The 17,255-nt window shown below is 36.6% G+C and overlaps 1 protein-coding gene across 3 annotated transcripts; it reads right to left on the reverse strand.

Annotated features, from left to right (window-relative positions):
• Positions 1–491: 491 nt before the first annotated feature.
• LOC126603817 (probable manganese-transporting ATPase PDR2) lies at positions 492–15,428 on the reverse strand. Of its 3 annotated transcripts, none has more exons than XM_050270777.1 (22): positions 15,243–15,428; positions 14,804–15,064; positions 14,210–14,302; positions 13,851–14,053; positions 13,096–13,168; positions 12,823–12,995; positions 12,569–12,740; positions 10,778–10,882; positions 10,539–10,649; positions 10,356–10,442; positions 10,088–10,270; positions 9,182–9,232; positions 8,969–9,094; positions 7,385–7,464; positions 6,498–6,606; positions 5,443–5,571; positions 4,621–4,686; positions 4,378–4,449; positions 3,319–3,470; positions 2,975–3,086; positions 2,765–2,881; positions 492–1,907 (listed from the first exon to the last, which is right to left on the reverse strand). In XM_050270777.1, exons 2-22 carry the CDS (start codon positions 15,050–15,052, stop codon positions 798–800), a joined length of 3,573 nt encoding a protein of 1,190 aa, XP_050126734.1. In that variant the 5' UTR covers positions 15,053–15,064; positions 15,243–15,428; the 3' UTR covers positions 492–797. The 3 variants fall into 3 exon arrangements, with proteins under 3 accessions (XP_050126734.1, XP_050126735.1, XP_050126733.1); XM_050270778.1 differs by having other exon boundaries at positions 13,851–14,050; positions 14,804–15,067; XM_050270776.1 differs by having other exon boundaries at positions 14,804–15,067.
• Between the last annotated feature and the right edge of the window lie 1,827 nt (positions 15,429–17,255).

Here is a 17,255-nt window from a genome sequence, read left to right on the forward strand (position 1 = left end):
CTAGGCACCGGCCTTGGTCACAACTCTCACTTAAATAGAAAGTAGATAACATTCATTTTACATTTTATTTTTTCATTAAATAGTAAGACTTGTTGAATACTTTGATGAACACTCATTATATGTGTTCCAATACTTTCTAATTTATAGTCATTCTATTTTGCAATATATGTATCACAATACAATTATGTATTCCTTTTTATGTATAAATAAACATTTATCTTTATGTTAGATAATAAATTCAATTAAAACTTAAAAAGGGGCCTAGGCCCCCACTTGGCTCCATCTAGACGCCTAGCGCTAGTCCCTTGCCCGACTAACGCCTTTTAAAACTTTGAATCTAACCATTGTGATCTAACAGCTAAAACACATGTAGCACTAATGCAACCAAGCATTGAAGTCGGACTCCACTTTTTGAGCGTGAAAACCTAATGGTATTCAAGCGACAAACAATGAAAATCAAAATTAAAACTAGCTTATAAAACCCCATAAGATCTTTTAAACCGCCAAGATTATCTTGATTAGAAACAGAATTTATAGTTTTTGGCATGTAGTTCCAAATACAAGGGACATGAAGGGTCAAAACAATTGGTAAAAGCTACCATTAGGAATACAGTTTGTTTATAGGGCAGAGGTCCCAAAAATAATCCTCCTACAAACTCAACTCAATAAAAATCTCCTATCAAAGAGGGGATGGAACCTCCTGTGGCACAATAGAACTCCATTCTGCTGTATGTAACTCTGCATTGCCCATTTGCCAAAAATGTCGAATCGCAGTCCGGCGTTGAGCTTGTACTCGCTCAAAGTTGTTTCTTCTTCTCGAGACTAGAAGCAGCAATCCGTTGTCGCTTCTTCCAGGCTGGAATCTTGCCCGGGAATGCCCACCGCAAAAATTTCTCCCACGAGTAGCAGGTCACAAACATGAGAAGAGCCCATAACAGTAATTTGTTTCTCAATCCCACTGGCAAGGGCACCAGCCTAAGCCAGTCATTCAAGTCCCTGAATACATCAGATGTGATAACTGTGAAGAAACCAGCCGCAGCCACGATGGCATACAAGAATGGCTTGTTTTCTGTGATGCTCTGATTGAACGGATGCCCCATGTAGTTCACAGCAAAGGTGGCCACCTGTAGCATCATGCTCACCATGTACGAGACTGTATTTACAAGGTTGGGATGAAAATCAGAGTCTGGTTCAATGCACTCGTCTGGCATGTGTCTCTCAGCCTCGTTCACAGAAGATATCAAGAAAAATAAGTGGATAGCAAACTGTCCCAACAGAGAAAGAAAGACATAGGAGCAGAAGACATTCGGATGAGGCCGTTCAGCTGAAAGGGTTGGAAGAGGGCGCGCATGTGAGATGAATAGGAAAAAGGCAGCCGTAAACACACCGCTGATAGTAGCCTGCACATCACCCAGCTTGACACCATCCAAGTACATAACACTAAGCACATAAGCTGTCGCGAGGCAGTTGAGGCCTAGTATTTTAAACATCTGGAGAGTAGTCACCAGAGTACTGCGACCTTGACGAATTATGTCAGTGGTCGGAGCAACCGATGCATGCTTCGCTGTGAATGGTGATGCCATGGAAGCGTCTCCAAGCTTTACAATTGGAGCTGAGCGACCATCCCCCTCCTCATTCATATCATCCATTAGTCTCTTTTGCAATGAAGCTAGCTTCTGTCGTTTCAACTCGGCAGCCGACAGATTCCGGTTACCAGCTGGGTTGCTAGTGGGATCCAATTTTGCGGTGGCTTTTCCCTTTGAAGAGACTTCTCTATTTACACTAGTAGATTTACCTGCAACATCCAATGCAGACTTGGACTTCTTTGGCTCTTTAGACATTTCACTGGGCGGCTTTCCACTCTGAGTTGGAGGCACCGCATTCAATAGAGCAACTCCCACATGGGACTGAGAGGAGCGAAACATACCACACTTTATTAGTTCACAGCTTAATTATGAAAAAGCAGCACACATGATTCGAGCTATAATTTGACTTTCTTATATTAAATCCTTAAAAAAATTAAGAAAACACAAAACAGTACTAATAAATATCTGAAAAGCTATCAAGGGAACAAGTGAGACATTTAATCTTTGATTCTGTAGAAGCCCATGTGTGTGTGTGTGTGTCTGTGTGTGTCAATGTGTGTAAGCGAGTACACTATGGGGAGTGAAACATATTGCTACCCCTAGAACTTTACTTATTCTTTTGTAGCATGAAACCATGATAACTAACTTCAAAGTTAGAATGGCAACCCCACAGTTCTGGAATGAATACAAAGGAAACACCCTGAAGGCTTGTCTGGTGCCCAGAATTTAACTAGATTGTTGTCAAGGGAACGGATTAGATTGGATTGCACTAGATTGGATAGGATAACTTTAATTTTTATTTTAAGGATATGATAATTTTTTATAACATGCGATGTTTTAGTAATTGTTCTTTCTAAGAATGGGATAGTTTTAGTAGCACCTATGTTCATGGACCCAGGTCCCTGGTCTTGGGTTCATGGTCACGAGGTCAGAGTGGTAGGAATAATTATCATACAAGAACGAAACTGATGGGATTGGCTTTTATCCAATCCCTATTATTTTTTAGCACCAAACATAGGATTGAAATAAACTAATCCAATTCTACTATCGTTAATTGCCATTACGTCAATAACTGACTTTTAATACTTACACTAAGGATTTATTATTTCAAATAAGCCAGTTGCCTTGCCAAGAAAAAATAACTCAACTAGTAGTTGAATATTCACAAAACAAATTACCTGCTTCAACGCTCCAACGTCATTGGTTCCATCCCCACACATCAATGTTATCCTCCCCACTGTTTTGAAAGTAGTCAAAATCAGCTCCTTCTGCTCAGGAGCAACTCTCGCATAAACCTAATAAGATGACTCCAGCCAGCAACGTTAAGATAAAGCCACTAATAAAAAACAAGTTTCACAATTAATACTTAATTGGTTATTAATAAGCACCTTGACATATGGAATGACCCGTATAACAGCAGAGGTTTGTAGCAACATTTCAAAGCAGTCACCACCAATACAGAGATCATGAGTCTCAGACAAAGCTTCCACCTCGTTTTCACTGAAATCAGTTTCATCAATTCCATTCAGAACAAAGGAGAAAGAAATAAGGAGGTGAATCAGCAAAAAGAGTGCAGAAGGGAAACAAATTCACAAGATCATAAATAAAAACCAAAAAACGATAGGAACTCCCAATTATTGAACCACTTTAGTAGGTTTTACAGCCAAGCAAAACATCAAGAGTACCAAACCAAATTGAAAACAGTCAATCCATTAAATAAGAAAAGCTTTACTTGTAAGGAATCATCTGAGTCTCATCAGGAGATATCCACTCATATCCTTCACCGTCCCTCTTTGGACCAAGAATTAATGCTGATTTTGATATAATATGAACTTGGCTAGCAACATGGCAAGCTGTCAGAGCCTGATCACCAGTAATCATCACCTAACAAAAGAAACACTTTGGATAAATATATATACTTAAATTTTATATCTGCCTACGCAGCGGCTTTGTTAAAAACAAAATGAATGAGAATGATTGTACCATACAAAGGAAAACAAGAAAAACAGGGGAAAGGGAACACCAAACCAAAGAGCTGTGAGCAAACAAAAAATAAACTACACTAAATCTGTAAACAATCAGGACAACCCAAAAGAAAGCAGTAGGTAGAATATCCTGACAAAGACATGCAAGAATGGTTCTGTGTAAAATGGTCATAATGGCCCTCATACAGCAAAACCATTGTTTGAGCTTATCAAATGAAAGAAGATATGCGAGAGTGTTCAACAGTAAAACATGATTTCAACTAATCAAATGAAAGTATTTAAAATTACACCAAACTCCAATCTAGATGTCCATAGTGCTGATACAGAGATAAAAAAACAATCAACACCCCAAAAGCAAGCAGTTGGTCGAATATCCTTATGAAGATATGCAAGAGTGGTTTTCTGTAAAAGGGTCATAATGGCCCTCTAATATAGTAAAACGTGGTTTGAATTTATCAAAAAAGGGAGCATTTAAGAATAGCTACACAACTATAATTTAGAAGTCCATAGTGCTGATAATTCTACAGCTATCACCATATAAAGGCTCTTACAATCTGCAATATTTCTTCATAGGAATAGTTCCTGGAAATGCAACATGACCATGATAGTCTTACAAACTTGCTTCTAAATGTTTATGGCCAAAAATAATTATAAAAAATGAAAATGATTTCTTCACCTCAATAAAAGGCTAACATAGTTTCTTTTTCTCTAGAATATACTTCTTAAGTGATGGTAGTTAAGGGTAAGATACAAGATACCATTCCCTTATACAAAATTACAGATAGACCGTCAGGGAAACCACATACCAAGTCATGTGAGGATCGTTTAAGCTCAGACAAAATAGCGGCTGAATCTGATCTAATAGGACAGTTAAAAACCTGAAATTCAAACGACAAGAATTTAGTGACGTGAAGGAAGTAAACAAAGCCTACTCCAGACACTAATCTAATCTTCAAAACAAGATAAATGGGGCAAAAATAAATAAAAAAACAGAAACAGTAAGAAAACTATTACTCTGTATGAGGAAATAATAGAAATGATTAATTTACCGCAAAACCAGCAAAGGTAAGGCCACTCTCCACCACATCCCTATCCAAGCTTCTGGCTTCGCTAACCTTCAAGCAATAAGAAGATAATTAAACACTTCAAATACAATATAAAAAAAAAGCCTATAAAACTTCCTTAGAGAGAGATAAGGGACAAACTATGTGAAACTCTTCAAGTATAAGAAGTGTCATTGAATTTAAATCCAGTTACTCAGATATTATACATATGTAATTAACAATAATGTAAAGTAGAAAAGTAAAGACATAGCCTTTGGTTAATTCTTGTTTCTACTTGAGATCATTATGCATGTCAAATTAGAAACTCGATTCTATAATCTATATTTTAAACCATTTCCTCCTTAAGGTTAAATTTCTAAATTACGAAAAATGAAGAAAAATACTAATTGATGATACGCCAAATGAAGTTTGCTTGAAATTTAACATGCACCATGAAGAAGATCAAAGCATTAAATCCAGAAGTTGGATTGGGCTAAGGAAGAAAAAGAGTCCTGAAAATTCATTAGTTATGATTAATAGCTTCAAGACATAAGTTTATTATTAAAAAAAAACAAATTCTTATCTTATCTGTAATCCAACCAGTCTGATGAATAAACTCAAAAGTAAAACATTTTTTTTGACATTTTAAGTACTGTACTCAATGCGATGGCTCTCAAAAGTCTTCCCTTTTCCAGTCCAATTTAAAATCATCTAGTACCACATAACATGGTATGACCAGTGTGTACATAAGTTATTTCCTTTGAACATGAACCACCAGGACCTATACTATTCAAAGCAATTGAGAAATAACAAATCCAGAGAACTTACTGTCATGTCAGGAAGAGATTTGTAGGCAAGGGCCAGAACACGAGACCCTTGTCGAGTAAATTTCTTGTAAGTTTCAACATAAAATGATGGCACTTCAGTGAGTCTACCCTGAATGGTTTCAGGGGCACCCTGAAATGAAAAGAAAAATTCATTGTTAACAGCTATTAATACTGGAGTGAACATCTTTTCTACTGCAAAGATATAGAAAAAGGAGTACTTAGATTGTAATATATTACATAAGAAATAGAACCACTGAAATGAGAAAAAAATGGAAACTGTACAAAATAGTGAAGCGGGAGTCTGAAGGAAACAGGACTAAAAAATATATATCAAACAGACAACCAAAAATAGCAACACCAAGGACAGGTTAAAACCACCAAAGGAGCCTAAGAAACTACTTTCCAAGTTCACATTCAACAGGAAAGGACGGTCACCACACTCATTAGAGACTGAGGTTCGCAGATCTTCCACCTACACCCCTACACCCCCCCCCCCCCTCCCCCCCCAATAATCTTCAAAAGTTTGATTGTTACTCTGCATCAAAACAACTTATATTGCAGACAACAGCAACCCCAAAAGAACCTTGGCCTTCTTCAAAACCCATATTATTTCACTTGATAATCACAACATTTGGGATTACCCAAGCATTTGGGATTACCAGCTCGAAATTTCTTCCCAAGATAGTTTCAGCCACAAACTTAAAAGCTAGAAGACAGTGGAGAACAGAGTTACTATTTCCCCCTTTTCCCTATGGTTAAACGCCAACACATTTGTCTCCTCTTGTGTGTCAAATAACCAGTATTGAGCTCTATAAGTGCAGAAATCAAAGTCAACACCTGACTATGAGGGTAGATATAACAAGATATGACAAGAACAAAAATCATACAATTGATTGTGAAGTAACAAGATTGATGAATTAAGATAAATGATACCCTGTCCCAGAACACAAATAAGCAAATTGAGCAGCAATCAAGAACTCTATAATGGCAATCTTAATGCTTATGGTATATGGGTAACATAGATTGCAACGTAGTACTGATGAATGACTGACGAACCTTCACAAAAGCAAAAAATTTCTCTTCAATGCGCACTACAACTGCCATTCTTTTCAAGTAGGAAGCAAAGTGATGTCTCTGAACAATCAGCACAGCATGACCACTTCCCCTGCGTTTTAGTGATGCGTACAATAAGAACAACGTAGAAAGAATTACCACTCATAAATATAGACAAAAGCACAGGATTTACTGCCTCATAAAAGAAGAATGAACATTGACCATAATCAAACTTTAGATTAACAAATTATTGATCGCCTATTTATAAGACCACTAATATGTTGGCCCATTTTTCATATTTGAAATAGCAAATATATATCTTAGCACATCACAGACCGCATTTTCACTAGACCAACCTTGTAAATCTAATTTATCCACAACCTCTCATACTGTAACTGGCTTAAGGATAAACATAGCTTGATGTTCTTTTTGTCCAAAAAATTCGACTAAAAAATCAGTGCGAAAGACGAAAACAAGCTTTCCATAAGAAACTAACTGGCTTAAGGATAACTGATTGGATTGGACATTCTAACAATAATTAGATATCATACCAATGGAAAATTCATACCAAGATGGATCCTGGATTGTACTTTAATCTATGCCCTGCTGAAGGTTTCTTTGGTTAAACAATTTTCTGAAGGATTACCTCACTTTTCAATCTACTTAAAACGTTAACATTGCATTAAATTCAACTTTCCAAAATAATCTATCATCAACAGTCAGGATAACTGTTTAACAACTAACCTATGAGGAAAATATGAGAAAAAAAGGTTAAAAAATAAATATGAAAATAAATGATTAAAGGATATTATGGATTAGTCCAGAAATGCAAATATAACTGCTGAGTGCTGACATATAGAAATTGACAAAAACAAGAGATTGCAGCTTACTTTTTTGGCATGGCCTTCTCATCAGATTTGAAGGTCCAATCTATTCCTTTAAGGGCAGCCTTTTCAAGAGGATCACCAACCTACATGGAGTTGTGCAGTATCAGTTATTTTCCAAACAAATTTAAAAAATAATACCACCTGTCACCAGACGTTGATAGTACATATAACAGGATAGTAGGATACTAAGCCATTTCATTACTGCGGATAAATTTATCTTCACCGAAGTATCTCTTGTTCCATCTTTCAGTCAACGCAGCCATTAATTTGCTATTCAGGATAAATTGATATTGAGTTCCAACTGACTTGAAAGTTATAAATCCAGTTAACTAAATAAGGCATTTTCAAGAAATTTAAATTCATGCATGGGGTGGGAAAACCAAATAAGGGAGACTGGATGACCCAGTTGGCAAAACAAAGACAAAATTCCAAAAGGGAATATATTTTGAGATATAATATGTTTGGATAACTCCGGAACAATGTTTTAAAAAACTAGCCTCGGGGCACGCCTAGGGCGCCTTTGAGGCTGGGCGCGAAGGCTAACGCCTCTGTTTTGCTGGAGTGGGTGGAAGGCGTCACCAGAGCCGCCTAGGCGCGCCTCAGGGGATTTTTTATTTTTTATTTTTTTTTACTCCCAAACCCAAATTTTGGGAAGGGTTTTAACTGCCTCATACCTCTTGCACTATCGTCTCTCTGCCTTTTTTCTGATTTTTATTTTTTTATATAATGGATGTGTGTGCTGTCTACGTGCATTGTTATATGTGTGCTCATTGTGCTTTTCATCCTCTATTTCATATATATGTATATATAATATAATATATGTATATATATGTGTGTGCTCAGGGTCATTATTGATTAATAATCTTCTTTTTTTAATATAATATATGTGTACGCTCAGTGTATATATTAAAAAATTTAGGTCACATGAGGCTTCGCCTCACCCCTAGGCTGGGCTATCCCTCGGACGCCTCGCCCACGCCTCACGCCTAGGCTGGGCTATCCCTCGGACGCCTCGCCCACGCCTCAAGCTTTTAATACATTGCTCCAGAAACACAAACCCAAAACAAAAAAAGGAAGAGCCTAGATCCCTTTTGATTATTCCTTTTTGTTCACATCAAAAACTAACAAATGCAGTAGAGAAAATCTAGGAAAGGCATTATAGCCAAAAAAAAATTATAAGAAAAAGACTTCAATTAAAATAAATAAAAATAAATTAGGAAAAAGGATGCAGGAGATCCATAACAGGCCAAGAACCCTGAAACAAGGAAGAAAAACACAAGACATACTTTTTCTAACTGACCATTCATTAACAAACTACAAAAAGACTTGATTTCTGAAGCTCCTTTATTTTTGCAAGTTCTAAGGAGCAAACATTTCATTATGATTGCAAAGAAGCAGACATCTAATGGTTCTAGATAGGTAGAATTTGTGTGATTTTACCTTTCTGATTCGCATACCTTTGACAATATAAGCAATCTAAAACTAAAGAGCTTGCATCATCAACAATCATACTGCATCCGACATAACTAAATAAAAAAGAATACAACCTAAAACAGACCGTCTGTTTAGAAGATAACACTAGCATACCAGCTTATTATCCACAAACACCAAGGCATGGCAAGACGCCAAAATCTCTGCTGCGCGCACAGGCACGTTACTCATGTCAGCTTCTAAATCTGTACTGCTAGTTGACCCAACAACTCCACAGAACTCCTGGAGAAGAGCACGAGAAAAGCATTAAATTTTATATGAATCCGAGTCAATTTAATGAGCATCATATACTTGATTAATATGGAATACCATATCGTCTGATGTAAGTGTTCCAGTTTTGTCAAAACAGCAGATATCAACCTGCATGGAAAACAGTAAACAAATGCATCAAAATATACTTTGTACAGCACAATAAGACTGCAGTATGTCATATTGGAATACAACTTGGTCAGTACAAGGCTACAAGCAAACAGCGAAAATAAGGTATCAAAGAAGTATGGTTGATGCGTAACCGAACAGAAAAGTATGGGGATGACACTAATTCTAAAGATACGATCACATTATGTAATTCTCTAGGACACATTTTCTGCTTGACAAGGAAGACAGATGTCAGACTGCATGCCTAAGTAGCCAAATCTTGTATTCGGTTTGCACACTAGAGAAATGAAGTTATCATGAATAAAGCAACTCTATCCAGTTTTATGGTATTAGATGGGTAAAAACTCCTGCTTCATTGTCCCATTGCTTTTATCCTTGGGGCAGACTGTTTAGGGAGAGAACATGTGAGCTGGGAAATTCCAGTTTCATGCAATGCCTTAATGTGAGTTACAAATTCATTGGAGGGATAAAGAGGGTCCCCCTGCTGAGTGGCAATTTACAGGGTGGTGTAGTTGGAAATGAATGGGATGAGGAGGTTGATCACTTTGGATGTCAGTATTCTCTGCAGAGTCGATAGATAGTTTGGGCTGCTTTCAATGACTGGAGTGTTTCTGTGTTATAAACTATTACTTTATGAAGCATCATTGTAAAATAAGATCATCTTTATTAGTTGTAGATCAGATAACTAGATAGCTCCATGGACAGTATTTTTGAAAAAAGCAGCATTATCCAAAGAGCAACCTATAAACAAGTGTAAGAAATATATATATATATATATATATATAATAAAAATTAAAAATAAAATAAAAAGACATAATTAAAGCTGTCACAACATACCTTTCCAGCAAAAGGAATTCGGAAAGGTTCGGTACAAAATATTCCGCGACGTGCAAGAGCAATCAGAGATGTATTAACAGCTATAGATAATTCCATTGGCAGCTCAGGAGGAATCACAGAAGTAATAATGAGTGAACAACTAAGGAAAAGCTTGTACTTGCTCCTAGTAGGATCCTCGAGCCCCTACATCAAAGACGTCTTGATTGTCAGAAAATAACACTACACAAGCATCAAGCATCACATCTACCTATCAAGGAACCACTTTTACCTTCTTTAGTACATAACCAGCAGCTATCACTGCAAATATGACCAAGAACAAAATGAACAGCCCACTTTCCCAGCTGTTAGCTGTCACCTACAGTAAAATGTATGTACACACATTATATAAAATAAAAGTGGAGTAAAAGTCAAACCATAATGTATATAGGTTGAGTAGTCATAGCAAAAATACCCTCTCTGTAGAAAACAAAATTGTACGCATAAGTTTCCCCTGACTTGTTTCAAACCCAGTCCTCAGAACAACAGCCACACAGCCACCATCGGGGGTTTTTAAAGGAAAGCCCTGACTCCATTGAGATAATGAAAACATAAATACAGAACCCATGATATTATGAAACATTAATGATATTCGCTAAAAAAACATTAATGATAACATTTGTTGGCTTAAACATATATTTTAGGATAAGCTACCTTATCCGCAGTATGCTGCAATATCTTAGTCCCACCAAATAAGACATGGCTTTTATCTCGCTTAGCTGATAATTTCTCCTCAGTTCCTCGGGCCATGATCGATACCTGAAAAATAATCCTACAATTATTTTCCTCCAGCAAAGACACAACGTTTATCATCAAACAACAGTACACAAGAAGCCATAAGTGCCAATCGCAAACTTGCTTTGAAGAATAGCCCCATTGTCCAAGTGCAATAGGAAAATGGATATAAATTATCAGTATTTTGTGCTACCTTTTCTGGATAAAATATCCAAGAGGATAGCAGACATGTATTAGGTTTCCTTGGTTTGGATAGCACTCATCCCTCCCTATGAGCAATTATCCAAGAAAGACCTTGTACCTTACAAGGTACTGTGGGGAAAAATGACAGATAAATAAATAAATTAAGAGAGAGCTCAACCAATTAAGGGAATGAATCTTTTACATAATGTTTTCAGTTTTTTTGCTTTGTTTAGATAGTGGACTTTTTGTCCGCGGCCGAACTAATTTTCTCATTTTTATAAATAAATAAAAAATCCATTAATTAAAATAAGTAAATACAGAAATAGTAGACAAGAAGTTCATAGCACAAAAAAACAAGTACAGCAAAATATACATCCAAAAAAAAAAAAGAACATGGCACTATGAAACAGCCTAAAATAAACCCACTTCTTCTCCCCATCAAAAGACCCGAATCCTCCCATAAACTCTAGCCACAAATAACTGCAGGAAGTTGAGGTTCCAAACCAAAACCAATTGGTAATTGGGTGAGTGACCCAACTCCTTATAAGCCCTTGCAAGGTTATTTCTTTACTTTCTGCTGTGAAACAATTTCTCACATCCTCACGCACCCTCATGTGTGGCAAAATTTGGCCTAACACATTGACAATTCAACTAAGTGACATGGAGCATGTGTGGCCATTAAGCTTCACACATGGGTGAACCTGCTCTAACACCATTAAAAAAAAAACTTGAGGTTCCACCCCGAAACCAATTGCCAATGGGGAAATGCCCCAACTCCTTATAAACATTTACAAAGTTTCTTAACTTTCCTATGTGGGACGAATGATTCATCACAACCTCACAATGACCACCATAAAAATAAGAAAGTTATCCGCTACCCATAAATCCTGCAACCAGATCAAAGACAGAAAGTCCTGATTACTATTTCTTTTTCTTCCAAAACTGTATCCTGTTCCATCCCACAGAATCTCCAAACTTTCCTACACCAAATTTCCTCCAATATAGGGTTTAAGATCACAGTGAGTTTAAAACCCATATTTTTGACAGTGAATGAAGTTTCATCCAATTCAGGATCAGTTTACTATTGAGTCACAGCTTCCTAGTATTGTCCCTCTTTTTTTTCTTCCTCTAACTCTTTCACCTGCTTTTACTTCTATTTGCAGTCTTAGCTCTAAGTTCCTTGTCCAACTGAGTCCAAGAATGATTCATCAACCCACACCCTAATTATCCTCACAAACTTTGAATCAACCCTACATCTTCAAACTTAGACAAGAATATTATGGTTTTGTAACTGCATCAAGCCTCAAGGAAAAAGGATAAAGTGAAGACAAACATAGGGGTAATATTAAATAAAACGAGAAAACTATTATTACTGGACCAAGAAATTTAGCCAAGCAATCACCGCCAGAAAGAATATACACACATTGAGATGCATAAATCTATGTGTGTGAACATGCATAAATTAAAAAACCAAAATGCTGCAATGACAGACGTAGAACACTTTATAAGTTGACAAGAGGTGACCACCTTCCACTGGGGAGTAGACTCGCCTGTGAGAATGGCTTCATTGACAATAGCGCTTCCAGCTAATAGAAGCATATCTGCTGGCACAGCCCTATCTTCTCCATTTGGACCAGAAGCTCGCCCAATAGAAACAACATCACCGGGCAAAAGATCAGTTCCAGCAAGCTTTATCCACCTAAAATTTACAGCAGTCAATGCATCAAGAATAAACAGCTTAAATATTACGACAAATAAACAATTGCGTGTAGATAACGTACTTCCCACAGCGATGTACCATGATGGTCTGGTTATCCACTCTGACACGTCTTAGCTCACTAAGAGTCTTTAACTGACTTTTAGCCATTGTTGACTCGAACATAAACAGCATAAAAAGCGTGAACAAACTGTAATACCAATATTCATCCAAACACCAGAGACCCACACAGAAAACCTACATGCAGGGAGCACAAATAAATGTAGGTAAGGAAAGGGAGCATGCACGGAAAGGAAATCTCACATTGGAGAGAGAGAGAGAGAGAGAGAGCAAAAACCTGGAAGACAAAGAAGGGCTGCATGCAATTTTCTTTCATTAATTTCTGGAATGTAGGTTGTGGATACTCAAATCTGCACAACAAAGAAACGTGTACAGCAAAGACCAGTTAAGAAAATGATAACTTAACTGGATCGTGCTCAATGTACCACATGCTCCACTAAAATAAAAATTCAAAAAAATGAAAATTACAGAATCTTTCCTAAACAATTGCAGCCATCCTATCTAAAAGTACTGCAAAGAACACACACATTAAGATACCCAGGAACGTAGCCTTTCCAAAAGCATCACCACCTCCTCAACTGTAAAACTTCAAAGACCCTTACCCTTAGGTCAAACTTTATTGTTCTAGACTCAGAATTCAAATACTGAACATTTCAAGTTTTTCCAAAATTGCTGAGACCACTCCGTCTAACTTATCAAGGGAAATAAATATCATCTCAATGGGCTAAGCTTTATCATCCACTCATCTCTTAATTTTTTTTTCAAACATTTCAGAAGTATTTGAAGCAGCCACGGAAATTGAATTCTATTAAATTTATTAACTTAGTCTATTAAAGAGACACCAATATTTCCCAGCACTGAAGCAGCAATTTTGCTAATGTTAAAGCTTGACTTGGATAAAAATTGGATAAGGGATGATCAAGACTAACATTACTGCATTCCAATTGATGAGCAAGAAAAATCAAAACAATGACAACAATTCAACAAATACGTTTTCAAGAAGGAAAAAGGGAAATAAGAAAGGTAACTCACGCATTCCGTCCCCATTTTTCAGTAGCAGCAACAACTTTAGCCTCAGATCCATGGCCAGTACATTTTAAATAGTAACCGAATGATTCCTTGGTAGGGTAAGGAAGCTTGCAAAAGTTATCGTTCTCTTTGGAAAAGATATAACGTTGCTTTCTAAAGTCAAAGTAAATCTCTTCAATATCCACTGAGGACGAGGAATCTCCCTGCTGAAAATTCACCAGACAAATCAAGGACTACTTCCCATATTGGGAAAAGGAAATTGATAGTAACCAGGAACTTTAGCATAATACTATCCATTGAATCTTTATGATAAAATTAAAAGAAAGTGTAGTCAAAGTATTCAAACTGTATAATTGACTTACAAGCTTACGGAAATGGAGTGATACAATTTCTTTAGAACCAGAAAATTTTGCTGGCGTTATTTTGCATGCATCTGCCTGGTGAATATCATTTACCTGAAGACCAAAAGAATCAACAATTACAACAAATCATCAAAAAGAAATTTCATCAAGTTACGTTCCAATTCATGTCTTCCCATACTAGTTAGGATATACATATATATTAACATTAAGAGTAATGCTATTGTGCTAGACTCTCAATTCTGATTATTGAGGCCAAGAAAATTACTTTCTTTCCAGACTCTCCTATTGCCGTCAAAATTGTTAATGAGTATAATCATGTGCCAATATACAGTCCTCATTAACATGTTAAATCCTCACTCACAATAGAGCATTGCTATATACTTATATAAGTACATATGTATATATTGTAAATGTATGACATCAAACACATGCTAAAAGGGGATAAGACTCCCACTATTAGGGGTTGTTTTCATGCTGAACCCCACATTTTTCTCCTATGCAATGGAACAACTTTATTGTTGTACCGTAAAGCGCTCACACATATATAATTATACATACATAAATTGAGATCATATATAAAATGTATACACATACCTTGCTATAATGTACAAAGCATTTGAAATCGACGGACCAAACAGTGAAAAGCCAAACGAGAATGTGAAGAGCTACGAGGGCACCGAAAACAATCCCGGAATCCACAATGTCAATGGTGGGCACAATTGTGGTAAGCCAGATAGCGTAAAGGATAGCGAAAGGCCAGACATCAAATCGCCACAGCAAGCTCTTAGTCTTCAACAAGTCAACTTTATCCACCACCTTCCCTCCCACATGGAACCTCGACATCCCTCCCTATCCCTACTACATTAACCAATCAATTCAAATCAAACCCTCTTCACCAAAATTCAAAAATAATCAAATAAAATAAACAAGTTACAAAATTTAATCTCCGAAATAAGTTTCTTTGACTGGTTGTATCGAATTGGATGCCGGAAGATCAAATCTTTAGGGGACGAAATCGAAATTATGATATTACCTGATGAGTCTGAATTTCAATGGCGATCGCAAGCCACAAGTTGCTCTGTGGAAACCCTAAATTTGATGGTATCGATGGAGGAGGATGAGGGTGATACGTATGAATACGATTTGAAAACGGACTCTGCTAACTGCTTTAGCCCTTCACTTCAGTTTCCGACTTAAACCCCCTTCCCTTTTTAATTTTGATCCAAAATAAAAAGAATCCCTTTATTCCTTTTTACTGCACCGCCGACCAATAATACGCTCCCTCATGTCTACTTTTGTCTTTATAATTTTTTTAGCTCTTTTCTTTTTCTATTTTCCCATCAAAAGTCTCAATTCTATTTGTCGTGTTCATGTTAACTCATTATCTCAACATGTTTATTTATGATTAAAAAATCTATATTTAAACCAAACTTGTTAAAATAACGGATTACACGACCCAACTTGTATCACATGTTAAGTTTTTTCTCTCCTTTTTTTAACGAATAGAATTCAAAACTTGATGTAAGTGGTGGAAAACTGTTGTGGTTAGGGTCCTTTTCTTTAACTCATTTCATTTTGGGTTCAAACCATTTTTTCCATCTAGTGTAGTTTCTTTAGGAGAAATTAATAAAAAGGCCCTCCTTGTTTGAAAAAGAAAATGGATAATATATTCATACAAAGTTTAACAATCAATATTTAAACTTAAATGAAATCAGTATCTCACTCTTACTAATTAAATAATCTCGAAATGTCATGAAATCACTGATTTAGGGTTCATCTATGGGAAAAATGAAGCACATTAGAAAGAGAGAGAGATGAAAATACGCTTGTGTTTGTGGAAGAAGGTAATATACAAATCAAATTTTTATTGCTAGAGAAAAGTAGGAATTTGTTGTAAGTCTATTTGATTGAACGATCTAGGGTTTAGAGAGAGGGGGCGGCCACAATTAGAGAGAAGAGAGATTGATTTAATTGTGAGGTGTGTTTGATTCAAACCATTGTGCCTTTATTTATAGTAGTAGGATAGGTAAAAACCTTTCCCTTTAGGATTACAACATTTAATAAGTAATCTACTCCTAATAGGAATATAAGATACTTTCTCATATCTCCTAGGATTTACACAATTACATTTCTATTCTAAATATGATTGCAACACTCCCCCTTAAGTGTGTAAATACTCAACAAACCATCGCATCAGATCTTCAGCAGATAAGGTAGAATAGTTGATGAGTATTCGACACAACGAGTGATTGCGAGTCTCAAATTTATTTGAAGTATGCATTTGTAGTAAAACTCACAAAACTTCACTATGGTAAAACCCAAGGCATAGGGAAAACCCATAGACTAAGGAGAAAAGTGAGAAGTATGCATAATGTCTTAAACAAACGTCAAACTGGACAAAGGTAGTGAACTCATCGAAGTATGATCATACCATGATGGGTGCCTCATTAAAACCTCTTTAGGTAGCAAAAATCCAGTGGGAAAAATGATCCTAATCGTAGGAAAAAGAGTACATTAAGATCATGTGAGTATGCTTCTTGATACTCCCCATGAGTTAGACATATCCTCTAAATATGAGAACTACAAGTGATTCAACTTAGATAATTTATCCATACCAATTCCTTGGACAAGCTTCTGAAATGTAGACTTGGGCAACGACTTGGTGAAAAGCTCAGCCAGGTTATCCTGGGAGCGGATTTGCTTGACTTCAATGTTCTGATGTTGCTGCTGCTGGTGTGAGGAAAAAAACTTTGGTGCTATGTGCTTGGTGTTGTCTCCCTTGATGTATCCCTTCTTCAACTGCTAGATACATGTCGCATTGTCTTCAAAGATCGTCATAGGAAGGTCAACGACTGATGTAAGACCACTAGTGCTTCAAATGTGTCTCATAACTTCTCTCAACCAAAAGTACTCACACAATGCTTCATGTAGGGGGAGAATCTCATCATGGTTAGACGAAGTCGCAACTAGCGGTGTCTCCAACGGCAAAGACATAACCCGTTTGAGAATGTGCTCTATGTGGGTCAAACAAATATCCAGTATCTGT

This window comes from Malus sylvestris, chromosome 15 (assembly GCF_916048215.2).
Source record: "Malus sylvestris chromosome 15, drMalSylv7.2, whole genome shotgun sequence".
NCBI classification, from domain to species: Eukaryota; Viridiplantae; Streptophyta; class Magnoliopsida; order Rosales; family Rosaceae; genus Malus; species Malus sylvestris.